Source organism: Cnephaeus nilssonii (genome assembly GCF_951640355.1).
Source record: "Cnephaeus nilssonii genome assembly, chromosome: 20".
In the NCBI taxonomy this organism is placed as follows: Eukaryota; Metazoa; Chordata; class Mammalia; order Chiroptera; family Vespertilionidae; genus Cnephaeus; species Cnephaeus nilssonii.
The window spans coordinates 45,964,748-45,980,283 of NC_137091.1; the positions used below are offsets into that span (position 1 = coordinate 45,964,748).

Consider the following 15,536-nt stretch of genomic DNA (forward strand, 5'->3'; position numbering starts at 1 on the left):
ATGCTTGTAAGGGCTCAATGTTTTGCAAACAGCCATTTATTATTATTATTATACTAGAGTCCCGGTGCATGAAATTCATGCATGGGAGGGGTGAGGGGGAGAGTGCGGGTCCTTCAGCCTGGCAGTTGGACATCCCTTTCGCAAGTCAGGACAACTGGCTCCTAACCACTCACCTGACGCCTGCGTGATCGCCCCTAACCACTCTGCTTGCCTGCCTGACCACCCCTAACCTTTCTGCCTGCCTGCCTGATCGCCTCTAACTGCTCTCTCCTGCCAGCCTGATTGCCCCTAACTGCTCTGTCCTGCCAGCCTGATCGCCCCTAACTGCTCTGCCCTGCCGGCCTGATCACTCCTAACTGCCTCTGCCTTGGCCCCTGCCACTGTGGCTTTGTCCAGAAGAACATCCAGAAGACGTCCGGTCTAATTAACATATTATCCTTTTACTAGTATAGATTATTATTATTATTATTATTATTATTATTATTATTATATAGAGGCCCGATGCACAAAGATTCGTGCAAGAATTGGCCTTCCTTCTCCTGGCTGCAGGCACTGCCTTCGCTCCGGCCAGAACCACCTTTCTGCCTTCCCACACTGCCCAGAGGCGCTGAGTGGCTGGGGCAGTGTAGAACGCCTACGTCATCGCCATGGTGACAGCACAAGCATCCCGCCCCCGGCCGCTCAGCGTCTGCGTGTGAAAATTAACCTGTCATCTTTGTTGGGTCAATTTGCATACTCATTCCTGATTGGCTGGTGGGCGTCGTGAAGGTATGGTCAATTTGCATCTTTCCCTTTTATGAGTGTATATTATTATTGTTACATTATTATTATTTCAATCCTCACCAGAGGATATTTTTTCCATTGATTTTTTAAAAATTTATTGGTGAGAGTATTACAGATGTTCCTCTTCCCACCTCCCCCTGCCCCTTTAGACCCCTCCACTTGGTTCCCATCGTACCATAGGTCTTTACAACCCTATTGTCTGTGTCCATTGGTAATGCATATATGCATATAAGATCTTTGGTTAATCTCTTCCCGCCCCCCACCTCCCTTCTCTCTGAAATCCTCATTTGTGTCCACACTGGACACAGACTCTGGAGCAGCGTCCAGGGCTGGCGTGTGGCCTTGTGATTGGAGAGGGGTACCCACCCCATGGTGGCGTGGGGAGGAAAGATCACTGGCCTCCTTACCTCCCCCCCTGCCAGGCCTCCCCCATCTCCCATGTTCCCACCCCTGGCTGGCTGACCTCCACAGACATCTGCAGCCTGTGACCACTTTGACTTTTGCAGAAAATGACCTTGAGGGGAAGGGCATGCCGGGGAAACAGGAGGTGGGCTGAGGTCCTGCCTGGGTGTGATTTGGCCCCCTCTCTCACCCTCCCTGGCCACCGGGTTCCCAGGAGTGGACATGGGCAGGGGATGGGTGATCTTCAAGGGTTGTCTGGGACCTGACAGTATCAGAGCCCGACTTTTCTCCTCTGATGAAGGTCACCGTTCTGCTCTCACCCTCATCTTCCTGTGCGGCCTTCTGTAAATCTTGCAACATTTATTCTAGTTTCTCAGAAATGAACCCTGAGAAACACAATTCCCCAGAGGGAACTTGGTACCATGGACCCCAGACAGGCTGCTATGGGGCCGAGGAGCGAGGGCCAGAGGCCGCTCAGGACAGATAACAAGGGCTGATCACCCAGGTCTCTAGGATGTGAGGTGTCCTCCCGCTCTGTGCAGAGGGGGACGAGCTCAGGCGCTGAGGTTCCTCTTCTGTGGACGGGGAGGTCCTGTGCTGCTCCCCAGCTTTCCTGGTCTCTCTGCAGGCCCCTCCCACTGTCTTGCTTCTCTTTTCAGGCACAGATAGGAGCCCAGATACCCTCAGAGATGCTGTGGCTGCTGCTGCCCCTGCTGTGGGCAGGTGAGTGCCTGAGGGGAGGGGGCCGGCAGGGCGGGGGCTGCGGCTGACCCTTGTTTCCCTGCAGGGTCCCTGGCTCAGAATAATGAATACAGTCTGAAGGTGCAGACCCCCGTGACAGTGCAGGAGGGCCTGTGTGTCCAGGTGGCCTGCGAGGTGTTCTACCCCCGGGATGGCTGGGATGACTCTACACCAGCTCACGGCTACTGGTACCAGGGACAGGCCTTTGCAAATGCAGTTTTGGTGGCCACAAACAACCCATCTCATAAAGTGCAGGAGGAGACCCAGGGCCGATTCCACCTCCGCGGGGATCCCAGGAACTACAACTGCTCCCTGGACATCAGAGAGGCCCGGAGGACAGATAACGGATCATACTATTTTCGGTTGGAAAGAGGAGATTCTAAATTTTCTTACATAGAAAACAAGCTCTCCGTGCGAGTGACGGGTAAGGAACGGGCTCCAGGAGAGGCCTCGGGAAAAGTTCACGGTGGCCCCAGGCAGGGCTGGGATGGGCCCCATCCTGGGAGGGGGTCGGGGTACAGTGTGCTGGGCTCAGAGGGAGGAGCTGGACCAAAGCCCTAGGCTTCTCTCAGGGCCGCACCTAGGACCCTCCCTCCTGATTCCCTGTCTCCCCCTCCTCACCAGCCCTCAACCACACACCCCACATCCTCATCCCGGGGACCCTGGAGTGCGGCCGCCCCAGGAACCTGACCTGCTCTGTGCCCTGGGCCTGTGAGCGGGGCACGCCCCCGATCTTCTCCTGGACGTCAGCTGCCCATAGCTCCCTGGGCCCCAGGACCCGTCTCTCCTCCGTGCTCACCCTCACCCCAGGGCCCCAGGACCACAGCACCAACCTCACCTGTCAGGTGCATTTTCCTGCCGCTGGTGTGACTGTGGAGAGAACCATCCAGCTCAACGTCACCTGTGAGTGCTGGGTCGGAGCACCAGGTCCCTGAGGGTGTGCAGAGCAGGAGGGCCAGGCCGGTGTGCTGGGTGCTTTGTCCTGGGGGCCTGGCTGTGTAGGGGACCGAGAACACAAAGCCCTGCCCCTCTTGCATTTCTGTGGTCTCTGAGGGTGGAAGTGCCATGCCTAAACAAGCCTCACCACATGTCAGCTCACTGAGGTGGGAAGGTCACGCTTGCTGCCTCAGATCCCCGGCAGAACCCAACACCAGGTGGTTGCCTAGGAGACGGCACAGGTAAGAAGGAGCAGGTCATGGGCTATAGGGAGCAGGGCCTCTTTTTTATCAGAACAGGGCCGGTCCCTGCCTCATCCTGGACTCACCCCGTGACCAGACAACCCCTGTGGGTGTACCCAATGGTCCCTCTTCTTCCTCAGCCCCCATGGAAGCTGTAAGCAGCTGTTCTCATCGGCCCCTTGCTCCCCAAAGACTTCTCCAAACCCCTGTCAGCTGCTCCAGGAGAGCTAGGCACCCTCCACATGGCTGAGCTGCCTCTTGAGGCCCCTGACTCTCCATCTCCTGACGAATCCTCCAGGCTCACGTTTTAATTTTCCTCCAGGAGTTTAATTTATGTATTTTAAAACAGGTAACATAGTCACATGGCCAAACACTCAAAAGGAACTGGGGTTGGCCCTAGCCAGGTAACTCAGTTGCTTCTAGCATCGTCCCAGTGCCCCAAGGTGGTGGATTTGATCTCAGGTCAGAGCACATATGATAATGAACCAAGGAATGCATACATAAGTGCAACAACACATCGATGTCTCCCTCTCTCTTTCTCCCTTCCTCTCTCTCTCTCTCTCTCAGTAACTAAAAAAACGAAAAAAGACTTTTCCCTTAGAGTAAAGGCACTAAAGTCAGTCCTCAGATGCCTGGTCCCTCACCCATCCCCCTCACCCCACCCCCCAGGTAGTGAGCAGTGTCCACGCGCTGCTGTGCGCCTTGGATTGTTCACCTGCAGGATCCAGCAGGTCCTTTGCCATCCATAGGACAGACGTGCCCATCCCTCTCCGTGCCTGGGGTGTTGGCACCGGCATGGACAGACTCTGGCTGTGTGCACATGTTCTTCTAATGGACAACTATTATTCAGGCAACATCTTCTCAAGTTGTTGTCTGAATAATAGTTTGTTGTATGGATGGATGGACAGTCCAGTTCTTCTATTGATCAGTTGATGGACATTGGGTGTTTCCACTGTTGGGCCGTTATAATACTGCTGTGAATATCGGTGCACGTTTTTCGTTCAGACATGTTTTCTGTTTTTTAGGTCATGTAACTGGGAGTGGAATTGCTGAGTCAAATGGTACTTTCTTTTCTTTTTTTTTAATATATTTTATTGATTTTTTACAGAGAGGAAGGGAGAGGGATAGAGAGTTAGAAACATCGATCAGCTGCCTCCTGCACACCCCGCACTGGGGATGTGCCCGCAACCAAGGCACATGCCTCTGACCGGAATTGAACCCGGGACCCCTCAGTCCCCAGGCCGACGCTCCATCCACTGAGCCAAACCGGTTTCGGCTCAAATGGTACTTTCTATGTGTAACTTTCTGAGGAAATTCCGGACTGTGTTCCACAGTGGCAGCATCCGTTTACTAGTACATTCCTGCCCACAAAGTATAAGGCTTCCGATTTCTCCACACAATTACCAACATTGGTATTTTCCTTTCAAAAAAATCATAGGCTACTAGTGGGTGTGTGAAAAGCTACTTCAACATGGCTTTGATTTGCATTTCTCTGATCACTATGACGCTGCTTATTTTATCGCGGAATTATTGTCCATTTGTATGTCGCCTTTAATGAACTGTTTATGTCAAGTCTTCTGCCCATTGTTTGATAGGGTTCTTTGCCTTTTTACTGTTGGGTTGTATATGAGCAGGGTACTAAACCTTATCTGATCTAGAACTAGCAAATATCTGCTCCCATTAAATGGGGGTGGCTTTTCACTTTCCCCGTAGTGTCCACTGATGAACCAATGTTTCATTATGATGAATTGCAACTTAAGCATTTTATTTTCTGTCCTACTGCTGGGGGTCAGGACGGGGTCTGGGGTGCGGGCCCAGGTGGTCCCGCATCCAGCGATGCAGGAGGGTCTGGGGAACGACATCCAGGGTCCTACTGGGGGCGGAAGGACACGGGATTGCGGACCAGCAGGTGACTCCGTTCTGGTCCCTCTTTCCTGCAGGATTATCAGGGCCCGGGGCAGAGGTGATGTTGGTGGCCATCGCGGAAGCAGCTGTCAAGACCCTGGTCCTCCTCACCTGCCTCCTAGTCCTCATGTGAGTTCCGACTCGGGGAGGGGAGCCCTAGGGAGGGCCGGGGTTACAAGGCTGAGTGCAGAACCAAAGCCCTGGATCCTGACGAGTCAGACGCAAGGCTGGCAGGAGCAGGAGGGGTGCTGGGTAAGGACTCCATACAGACAGTCCTCACGAATGCCATGCCAGTCAAGTGCCCAGGGTGGGAGGTGCCTGCAGTGGTCAGGAGGGTCTGTGGAGCCAGACCTTCTCTCTCCCACTTCACTCTCCTCTCCACCACCTGGCAGGAAACAGGGGGCTGGGTCTGCTGCCCACTGGGCCTGATGCGGTCAGACTGAAAGACACTGGTCTCTTCCCTCAGAGGCAGGTACCAAAAAGGAAGGCCCCGAGGCCCAACGGGGGCATGAAGGATGCAGACGCAAGGCTCAGGTTAATCCCTCAGGTGAGTGAGGGAAGTGTCTCACCACCCAACATCCCACTGACGCCTCCCCCAGGTCGGCCCCTGGGATTGCTAAAGTTGAGCTGTAATCTTCCTCCCCAAACCCACTTCTCTTCTGGGTTCCCCATCACAGTGCTGGCATGGTGGCAACCCTTGTCTAAGGCTAGGTCTGGGGTGTGGGTCTACATTTTGCCTCCCTTCCCTTCTCCCCAATCCACTTAGACTTGTCCATCCTCCTTCCCAGTCACAGCCTATATGGATGGCCATCTCCTCCCTGTCATGCTGGGATTGTTCCTGTGGCCTCATCTCCTCCCTGGGTGCCTGAACCCACCAGCTACCTGTCTCCAGACTGTGTTTCCAGAGACATATAGCCTACTTCCTGTGCAGTGTGAACAATGAGGCTTCCTCTCGATGGCCAGAGATGAGGTGCAAGCACCCCAGGCTGGATTTGAGGGCTCAGCGTGGTCTCTCACCTGCTGGACTCTCCACGAGATTCTATGATCTCCCGGAATCTCACCTCATCTCCACATCTGGCTGGGCTAGGCCCTTTGTGATTGGAGATTTTGCACATGCAGTTCCTTCTGCTCAAATGCCCTTCCCTCCCCATTCCTACTTCTCCAACTGATGATCATTCTTCGGGTTCAGCTATAAGTCACTTCATGGTACATGTGTGATTCTTGTAGGTTTTTGAACAAAATAATATTTAGCCATTCATTTAATGACCCTTTAGTAAGTATAACTGTATACCTACATTGTTGTAGGTAATGGGGATGCAACTATGAACCAAGCCTCAAAAATCGCTCTCACCCAGAAGCTGTCATTCTGGAGACAAGAGGATAGAATTAATAATCAATAAATGAAAATATTAGAGCCTGCACGATGGTCATGTGTGTGCGTGTGTAAGATTCATGCGAAGAAAGGATCAAATGGCATGTGGGGGGACAGTTCCTGATATCTGAGGGCACCAACTGTGATGTCTGAGCCTACACGTGATGCTGGTGAGAGAAAAGACTGTGTGTTTCCCCAAAGGAGATTATCCGGGAAGAGGAGGAGCAGTGTCCCAGTGACGCAGCCTGGTGTGTGATGGAGACAAGACTCCAGCGTGACAGTCCAGGGGCGCCTGGGAGGGGAAACCCCTGGAGGGAGGTGCAGACCCAATGGTGTGCCGCGAGGGACAGCTTGCAGCAAATGCAGGCACCTGGAAGCCATTGAGCTAATCAGAGATATGGTTGAAGGTTCTTTCTAACAGGAAGCCGTGGCCGCTCTGTTCAGAATAGACCACGGCAGGCAAATAGTGATTGGGGAGAATACAGAATACTAGCAAATCGCATCGAGCAATATAGTCAAAAGATCATACACCATGATCAAGTGGGATTTATTTCAGAGATGCAAGGCTGGTACAATGTTCATAAATCAATAAATGTGATACATCACATAAACCAATTGAATGACAAAAATCAGATGATCTTATCAATAGATGCAGAGAAAATATTCCACAAAATCCAACACCCATTTTTTTAAAAAATATATTTTATTGATTTTTTACAGAGAGGAAGGGAGAGGGATAGAGAGCTAGAAACATCGATGAGAGAGAATCATCGACCAGCTGCCTCCTGCACACCCCCTACCAGGGATGTGCCCGCAGCCAATGTACATGCCCTTGACCAGAATCAAACCTGGGACCTTTCAGTCCGCAGACCGACGCTCTATCCATTGAGCCAAACCGGTTTCGGCATAACACCCATTTTTTTTTTTCTGCAACACCCATTTTTAATAAAAACTCTCAGTAAGGTGGGAATAGAGAAAACATATTTCAACATGATAAAGGCCATATATGACAAACCTACAGCCAACATCACACTCAATGGGCAAAAACTAAAGCCATTTCTCCTAAGAACTGAACAAGCCAAGGATGCCCACTTTCACCACTCCTGTTTGATAAATACTGGAAGTGGTAGCCATAGAAATCAGACAAGAAGAAGAAATAAAATTCATCCAAATTGGAAAAGAAGAAGTAAAACTGTCATTATTCGCAGATGACATGATACTCTACATAGAAAACCCTAAAGACTCCATGAAAAACTACTAGACTTAATAAATGAATTCGGCAATGTAGCAAGATAGAAAATTAACACCCAGAAACCTATGGCTTTTTTATATACCAATAATGAAATCATAAAAATAGAAACTAAAATAAAAAAAATCCCATTTACCATTGCAACAAAAAAATTAAGATATCTAGGAATAAACTTAACTTAGGAGGTAGAAGACCTGTACTCAGAAAACTACAGGACGCTGAAAAAAAAGAGATGGAATAAGATATAAACAAGTGGAAGAATATACCATGTTCATGGATTGGTAGAATCAACATCATTAAAATGTCTATACTACCCAAAGCAATCTACAGATTCAATGCAATCCCCATTAAGATACCAACGGCATATTTCACAGACCTAGAAGAAACTCTCCAAAAATTCATCTGGAATAAAAATAGACCCCAAATAGCTAAGGAGCAGAGAGCCAAGCTGAACTGTAAGGAGCAGCAAGGAGGCAGGTGGTAAGGAGTGAGGGGTCCCAGACTGCGAGAGGGATGTCCGCATGCTGGCTTAGGCAGGGAGCGGGCCTAAGCCAGCAGGCAGACATCCCCCAAGGGATCTCAGACTGGGAGAGGGTACAGGCCGGGCTGAGGGAACCCTCCCCCCAGTGTGCGAATTTTGTGCACCAGGCCTCTCATTTGCATATAACATCCTTGGTTAATCTCTTCCCATCCCCCACCTCCCTTCCCTCTGAAATCCGCACCATCCCTGAGGGTGGAGGACTCCCAGGTGGTGCTCCTCGCTCCCTGTGTCCTGCTGGATACAGAGCCTACCCAGGCAAAGCCCCAGAGGCTGGACCGCCCTCCATGCTCTGGAGCAAGGAGGAGCCTGTCCCGTGACACAATGGTGATGAAGAAAGCCTTCCTGGCTCCCAGACAGCCGCGAGGAAGCGCGTAGAGTTTATTCCTTTTGAAATCTGCGCATTCCTCTCTGCACTTTCTTCCCCACCACACCCCACTGTGCAGAGAATCCCAGCATCGGTTTCCCAGGTGTCTCGCCTGTGGGTCTCGCCTTGGTGCCCTCCGTGTGTGTGAACACACAGAATCCTCCCCTCCAATCCAGGAGTGAGTGACACCCCACCCCGCCTGGGGTCCCACATCGCAGCTCCGTCCCAGGGACCTCCAGGTTCCAGAACACTTGTGTCCCCACTGGACAGAGACTCAAGGGCAGCGTCCAGGGCTGGCGTGTGACCTTGTGAGCGGAGAGTGGTGCCCACTGTATGGATGCTGAGGGAGGAAAGATCACTGGCCTCCTTACCACTCCCCCTCCCCAGACCGCCCCTGTCTCCCATGTTCCCACCCCTGGCTGGCTGACCTCCACAGACATCTGCAGCCTGTGACCACTTTGACTTTTGCAGAAAATGGCCTCCGAGGGGAAGGGCATGCCAGGGAAGCAGGAGGTGGGCTGAGGTCCTGCCTGGGTGTGATTTGGCCGCCTCTCTCACCCTCCCTGGCCTCTGGGTTCCTAGGAGTGGATATGGGCAGGGGAGGGGTGATCTTCAAGGGTTGTCTGGGACCTGACAGTATCAGAGCCCAACCTTTCTCCTCTGATGAAGGTCACTATTCTGCTCTCACCCTCATGTTCCTGTGCCGCCTTCTGTAAATCTTGCGACATTTATTCTAGTTTCTCAGAAATGAACACTGAAAAACACAATTACCCAGAGGGAACTTGGTACCACGGACCCTAGACAGGCTGCTGTTGGGCCTGGTGGCGGGGAGAGGGGGCATGAGGGCCAGAGGCCGCTCAGGACAGATAACAAGGGCTGGTCGCCCGGGTCTCTGGGCTGTGGGGTGTCCTCCCCACTCTGTGCAGAGGGGGACGAGCTCAGGCGCTGAGGTTCCTCTTCTGTGGACGGGGAGGTCCTGTGCTGCTCCCCAGCTTTCCTGGTCTCTCTGCAGGCCCCTCCCACTGTCTTGCTTCTCTTTTCAGGCACAGATAGGAGCCCAGATACCCTCAGAGATGCTGTGGCTGCTGCTGCCCCTGCTGTGGGCAGGTGAGTGCCTGAGGGGAGGGGGCCCGGCAGGGCGGGGTCTGCGGCTGACCCTCGTTTCCCTGCAGGGTCCCTGGCTCAGGATCCAAGATACACGCTGACAGTGCAGACCCCTGTGATGGTGCAGGAGGGCCTGTGTGTCCAGGTGGCCTGCGAGGTGTTCTACCCCCGGGATGGCTGGGATGACTCCACACCAGCTCACGGCTACTGGTACCAGGGACAGGCCTTTGCAAATGCGGTTTTGGTGGCCACAAACAACCCATCTCATAAAGTGCAGGAGGAGACCCAGGGCCGATTCCACCTCCGCGGGGATCCCAGGAACTACAACTGCTCCCTGGACATCAGAGACGCCCGGAGGACAGATAACGGATCATACTTTTTTCGGTTGGAAAGAGGAGATTCTAAATTTTCTTACATAAAAAACAAGCTCTCCGTGCGTGTGACAGGTAAGGAACGGGCTCTAGGAGAGGCCTCGGTAAAAGTTCACGTTGGCCCCGGGCAGGGCTGGGATGGGCCCCATCCTGGGAGGGGGTCGGGGTACAGTGTGCTGGGCTCAGAGGGAGGAGCTGGACCAAAGCCCGAGGCTTCTCTCAGGGCCGCACCTGGGACCCTCCCTCCTGACCCCCTGTCTCCCCCTCCTCACCAGCCTTCAATCACACACCCCACATCCTCATCCCGGGGACCCTGGAAAGCGGCCGCCCCAGGAACCTGACCTGCTCTGTGCCCTGGGCCTGTAAGCGGGGCACACCCCCTATCTTCTCCTGGACGTCAGCTGCCCACAGCTCCCTGGGCCCCAGGACTCGTCTCTCCTCCGTGCTCACCCTCACCCCACGGCCCCAGGACCACGGCACCAATCTCACCTGTCAGGTGCATTTTCCTGCCACTGGTGTGACCGTGGAGAGAACCATCCAGCTCAACGTCACCTGTGAGTGCTGGTCGGAGCACCAGGTCCTTGAGGGTGTGCAGAGCAGGAGGGTGAGGCAGGTGTGCTGGGTGCTTTGTCCTGGGGGCCTGGCTGTGTAGGGGACCTAGAGCACAAAGCCCTGTCCCTCTTGCTTTTCTGTTGCCTCTGGCGGTGGGCAGGTGCCACCTTCACCTGTCAGGTGACCTTGCCTGTGGACAGGGTGACCACGATGAGGACCATGCACCTCAACATGTCCTGTGAGAGCTGGACCAGAACGTGGGGGCTCCTGATGGGGGTCCGAGGGCAGCAGTGATGGGGGTGGGGACCTCAGACACTGGGTGCTGGGTCCTGCACCTGGTCTGGGAAGCGGTCCGGGGGATGCCTGCTCCCACCCTGTCCCCTTTTAAGCAGCTCCTGGGGGCCCAGAGCCAATGTCTACCCAGCCTTCACCACCGACTTTTGTCCACCTTGTCTTCCTGTCCCAGACTCTCCACAGAACTTGACCATAACTGTCTTCCAAGGAAACGGCTCAGGTAGGAGGGAGCCTGTCATGGGCTGTAGGGAGGTGGGCCTCTCCCAGGTCAGGGCAGGACAGGGCTGGTCCCTGCCTCATCCTGGACTCACCCCGTGACCAGACACCCCCAGTGCTCCCTCTTCTTCCTCAGTCCCCATGGCTGCTCTCCAAGCCCCCTGCCACCTGCACCAGGAGAACTCGGCAACTTTCACATGGCTGAGCTGCCGCTCGAGGCCCCCGGTCCTCCATCTCCTGACGAGTCCTCCAGGCTCAAGTTTTCATTTTCCTCCAATAGTTTAACTTGTGTATTTTCCAATAGGTAATATAGTCACACTAGAGGCCTGGTGCACAAAATTCGTGCACAGGTAGGGTCCCTAGGCCTCCCTGCCTCCCCGCCTCCTCCTTCCCTCGGTCCCTCAGCACCAGGCCACCTCCGCTGCTGGTCACCTGCCATGTTCTGCACCACCTCCTGGCGGTCAGCGCACATCATAGTGAACGATCTCCCGGTTGAACTCCCAAGGGGACAATTTGCATATTAGGCTTTTATATACATAAATGGGCAAAAATGGAAAGGCACCGAAGCCTTCACTCAGATGCCCGGTCACCTCCCTGGAAGTGAGCAGTGTCCACATGCTGCCGTGAGCCTTGGGGTTGTTCACTTGAAGGATCTCACAGGTCCTTCTCCATCCGTAGGACAGACATCCCCATCCCTCTTCATGCCTATGCAGTATTCCACAGCATGGCTGGATTCTAGTTGTGTGCATATATTCTTTAAAAATATATATATATTTTATTGATTTCAGAGAGGGAGAGAGAGCTAGAAACATCAACGATGAGAGAGAATCATTGATCGGCTGCCTCCTGCACGCCTCCCACTGGGGAGTGAGCGCCAACCCGGGCATGTGCCCTTGGCTGGAATTAAACCTTGGACCCTTCAGTCCATAGGCTGACGCTCTACCCACTGAGCCAAACCAGCTGGGGCTGTGTGCACATCTTCTACTAACGGAGACCCAGGACGTTCATCTGACTCTGCTCACCTCAACGCTGCAACGAATACTCTGCCTCCACTTTCACAACTCTGTGTGTGTGTGGGTGTCTGTGAGATAAGTTCCTGAAAGCAACTCATAGCTACTAGCACTTCACACGTTCTTTGCAAGTTTGAGGGAAGTGGTCAAGTTGTGCTGCACGAAAGGCAGACAAGCATTCGTTCCCACCAGCCGCGGGCGAGAGCGGGTCAGCCCACGTCTGCATGTCTGTTCCTCTCCTCCGCTCTCCTCCCACATCCTTCCGCTTCCTCTCCGCCTGGCGGTCACTCTGACCCTCTGCCTCTTCTTCTCTAGCACCCACAGTCCCGGAGAATGGCTCGTCTCTTTTGGTCCTGGAGGGCCAGGCCCTGCGCCTGGTCTGTGTGGTGGACAGCAACCCCCCCGCCAGGCTGAGCTGGGCCGGGAGGTGGTGGAACCTGACCCTGAGCGCCTCCAGGTCTGGGGTCCTGGAGCTGCCTGCAGTGCAGGTCGGGGATGAAGGGGAGCTCACCTGCCGGGCCCAGCACCCTGGGGGCTCTCTGCACTCCTCCCTGAGCCTCTCTGTACAGAGTGAGTGCCCCAGAGGGTGGGGGAAGAAGGGGGGCACTGGAGGAAACCAGCACCCGCTCCACCCTCACAGTCCCTCCCCGCTCCCCCCCCCCCCCCGACAGCCCCCTGAACTTCAGAGAGGAGGTCAGCTCTGCTCTGGGCTCCACTGTGAAAGCCCAAAACTTCCCTGGGATTTAAAGTGCCCCTGTCCTCTTCCTGCCTGGCCAGTGCTGTGGGTGGGGCGGGGCTGGGAGGGAGAAGCCAGGGGAAGGAGGTGGGTCTTGGGAGAGGGGCTGGGGGCTTGGACAGGGGTGTCCCTGGATGCAAGGTCCTTGCTTTTCGGAGCCGGAGGAGGGTCAGGCAAGCGAGGCACTTCTCTTGGGCACAACATTTAAAGAGAAGCCAAAGAAACCTCAGCCACGAAGAGGAACAGGACCACAGTGCAGTGTTTCTTTTTTTTTCAATAAAACGGAATGCAGAGTGAGTCCCACAAGGAACAAAATCTCCACGCTCCCGACAAAGACAGGCTGCCACCCAGCTCTGGGCACCTTGCTCGCCTCACTCCGATCTCCACCCCCTGCCCTGTTCCTGTACTTTGCACCCTGCAAAGGGGCCAGAAAACACACATCTGGGGTCCCTGCCGGGCGTGGGAGGAGGGAAGACTGACTTCTCAGCGGGGAAAACCCTCCACCATCCCATCTGTCTGCAGGGAGAGCATGCCCGTCATCGGGAGTGATGCTGGGGGCAGTCGGGGGCGCAGGTGTGACCACCCTGCTCTTCCTGGCCTTCTGTGCCATCTTCATCATGTGAGCACTGACCTGGGGAGGAAGGGAGAGACGGAGGGAGGGAGGGAGGGGACCAGCACCTGGAGGGGGGGAAGGAGGGAGAGCCCTGGGCTGGGAGGGCAGGAGGCCATGGAATCCCTGAACCCAGAGCTGGAGGGACAAGGCGGGAGGTGGGCGGGGGGCAGAGCCTGAAGCCAGGGCAGGAAGCGGGCCCCTGGCACCTTGGGTGGGCGTCACAAACCTCTGGCTCCAGGAGGGGGAGCTGCATTCTCAACCCCGGGACCACCTCAGTCACCCCTCCAGCCCCCTAAGAGAGAACAGAGGAGGAGCGTCGGTCTGCCCACCGCACCCTGGACTGGTGGACTGAAGGGCAACCTGGTCTCTTCACTCAGAGTGAGATCCCGCGAGAAGAAGGCGGCAAGGGCAGCAGGGGGCACGGGGGACGCAGGCATGGAGGGTGCAGACGCCGCCCAGAGGCCAACCCCTCAGGTGAGTGACCTGGGCATCTCGCGATCCGGCAGCCCGCGTGGACACCTCCCCCAGGAAGGCCCCCTGGGTTGCTCTGCTCAGCATGGACAAGTTGCTCTCCTCATCTCCTCTCACAACCTAGGACTGCTAGTTCCCAACCGCTCGCTTGCCTGCCTGCCTGATCACCCCCTAATCACTCCCCTGCCTGCCTGATCGATGCCTAACTGCTCCCCTGCTGACCCAATTTCCCCTAACTGCCCTCCCTTGAAGGCCTGGTCCCTCCCAACTGCCCTCCCCTGCCGGCCATCTTGTGGCAGCCATCTTTTGTTCACATGGGGGCGGCCATCTTTGACCACATGGGGGCGGCCATCTTGTGTGTTGGAGTGATGGTCAATTTGCATATTACCTCTTTATTATATAGGATGAGTATGGCTGTGTTCCAATAAAACTTTATTTACAAAAACTGGCAGTGGGTGGGATTTGACCCGAGGACTATAGTTCGGCAACCCCTGACCTAGAGAATAAAGCCCAAACTCCCCAGCTTGCAGCTCTGCCGATCTGGCCTCTCCATGCCCACCTCTCCAGAATGGCCATGGTTAGGGTTAGGGTTAGGGTTGGGATTAGGATTAGGATTAGGGTGAGGTGAGTGAGGCCTTCGCCTCAGAAGCAAAGCTCAAGGGGATGCCAAAAATCTCAGTAAACAAGACAAATAATGTGTTTTCTAAAAAATGTTTTTATTGATTTTTTTCAAGAGAGAGGAAGGGAGGGGGATAGAGAGATAGAAACATCAATGATAGAGAAACATCATAGATTTGCTGACTCCTGCATGCCCCCTACTGGGGATCAAGTCCACAATCCAGGCATGTGCCCTGACTGGGAATCGAGCCGGCAACCTTGTGGTGCATGGGATGGACGACGCCCAACCCACTGAGCCACACCAGCCGGGCGACTCAGACTTCCTTTTCTTTCCCTCCACTCAGGGTCCCCTGAATGAATCCCAGCCAGACAGCCGCCTAGAGCACCTTCCCCCAGCTCTGGCTGCCCCCTCCTCGGGGAAGAAAGAAGAGATTCAATACGCATCCCTCAGATTTCATAGGATGAAGCCTGGGAACCCTCAGGGACAGGAGGGCATCACTGAAAACGAGTACTCGGAGATCTTGATGTGAAAGTGGGAATTGTGGTGACTTGGCCTCTGGAGGGCAAAGAAAAAAAAAACACAAAAAACAACAACAACAAAAATAACGGGCAGATTCCTGCAGAATTAAAAGCCCTCCAGGTGATGAGTTAAAAGTATGGTGGAAAGAACACTGGCTTTGGAACCAAAGAGTTGTGAGTTCAAACCCACGCTCCGCCCCTTTCCTGAGTAAAATGACAGACGAGTCCCTGCCTCCCTGTGCCTCAGTTTCCTGCCCTGTGGAACCAGTGGAGAATCCCTACCTGAAAGTTTGTGGTGAGAATTCTGGGAGTGAAATCCTACCGGCGCACCTGGCTCAATGTGTAGGCTGCACACGTGCTGGATCCCTGGGCTTTGCACGGAAAGGTCCTACCGGGAATTTCTCCTGACCCTGGAGGGGACCAGCACCAGTCCTTGCACCCTCAGGTTCCTCGTCCTGGGATGTCCCACCCAGCCTTTACCTGCTTCTGTTGTTGAA

General features: G+C 54.5%; 1 protein-coding gene across 1 annotated transcript; it reads left to right on the top strand.

Moving 5' to 3' along the window:
• Positions 1 to 1,312: 1,312 nt before the first annotated feature.
• Positions 1,313 to 15,050, top strand: LOC307116132 (sialic acid-binding Ig-like lectin 7; the record flags this gene model as incomplete). The annotated part of the gene is made up of 15 exons (XM_079799808.1): positions 1,313 to 1,330; positions 1,845 to 1,908; positions 1,973 to 2,350; positions 2,551 to 2,829; positions 3,774 to 3,776; positions 5,045 to 5,138; positions 5,448 to 5,556; positions 9,579 to 9,642; positions 9,708 to 10,085; positions 10,286 to 10,564; positions 11,029 to 11,076; positions 12,398 to 12,652; positions 13,341 to 13,437; positions 13,809 to 13,905; positions 14,865 to 15,050. The coding sequence occupies 15 exons, from the start codon at positions 1,313 to 1,315 to the stop codon at positions 15,048 to 15,050; spliced, it is 2,349 nt and encodes a 782-aa protein (XP_079655934.1).
• Positions 15,051 to 15,536: the final 486 nt, after the last annotated feature.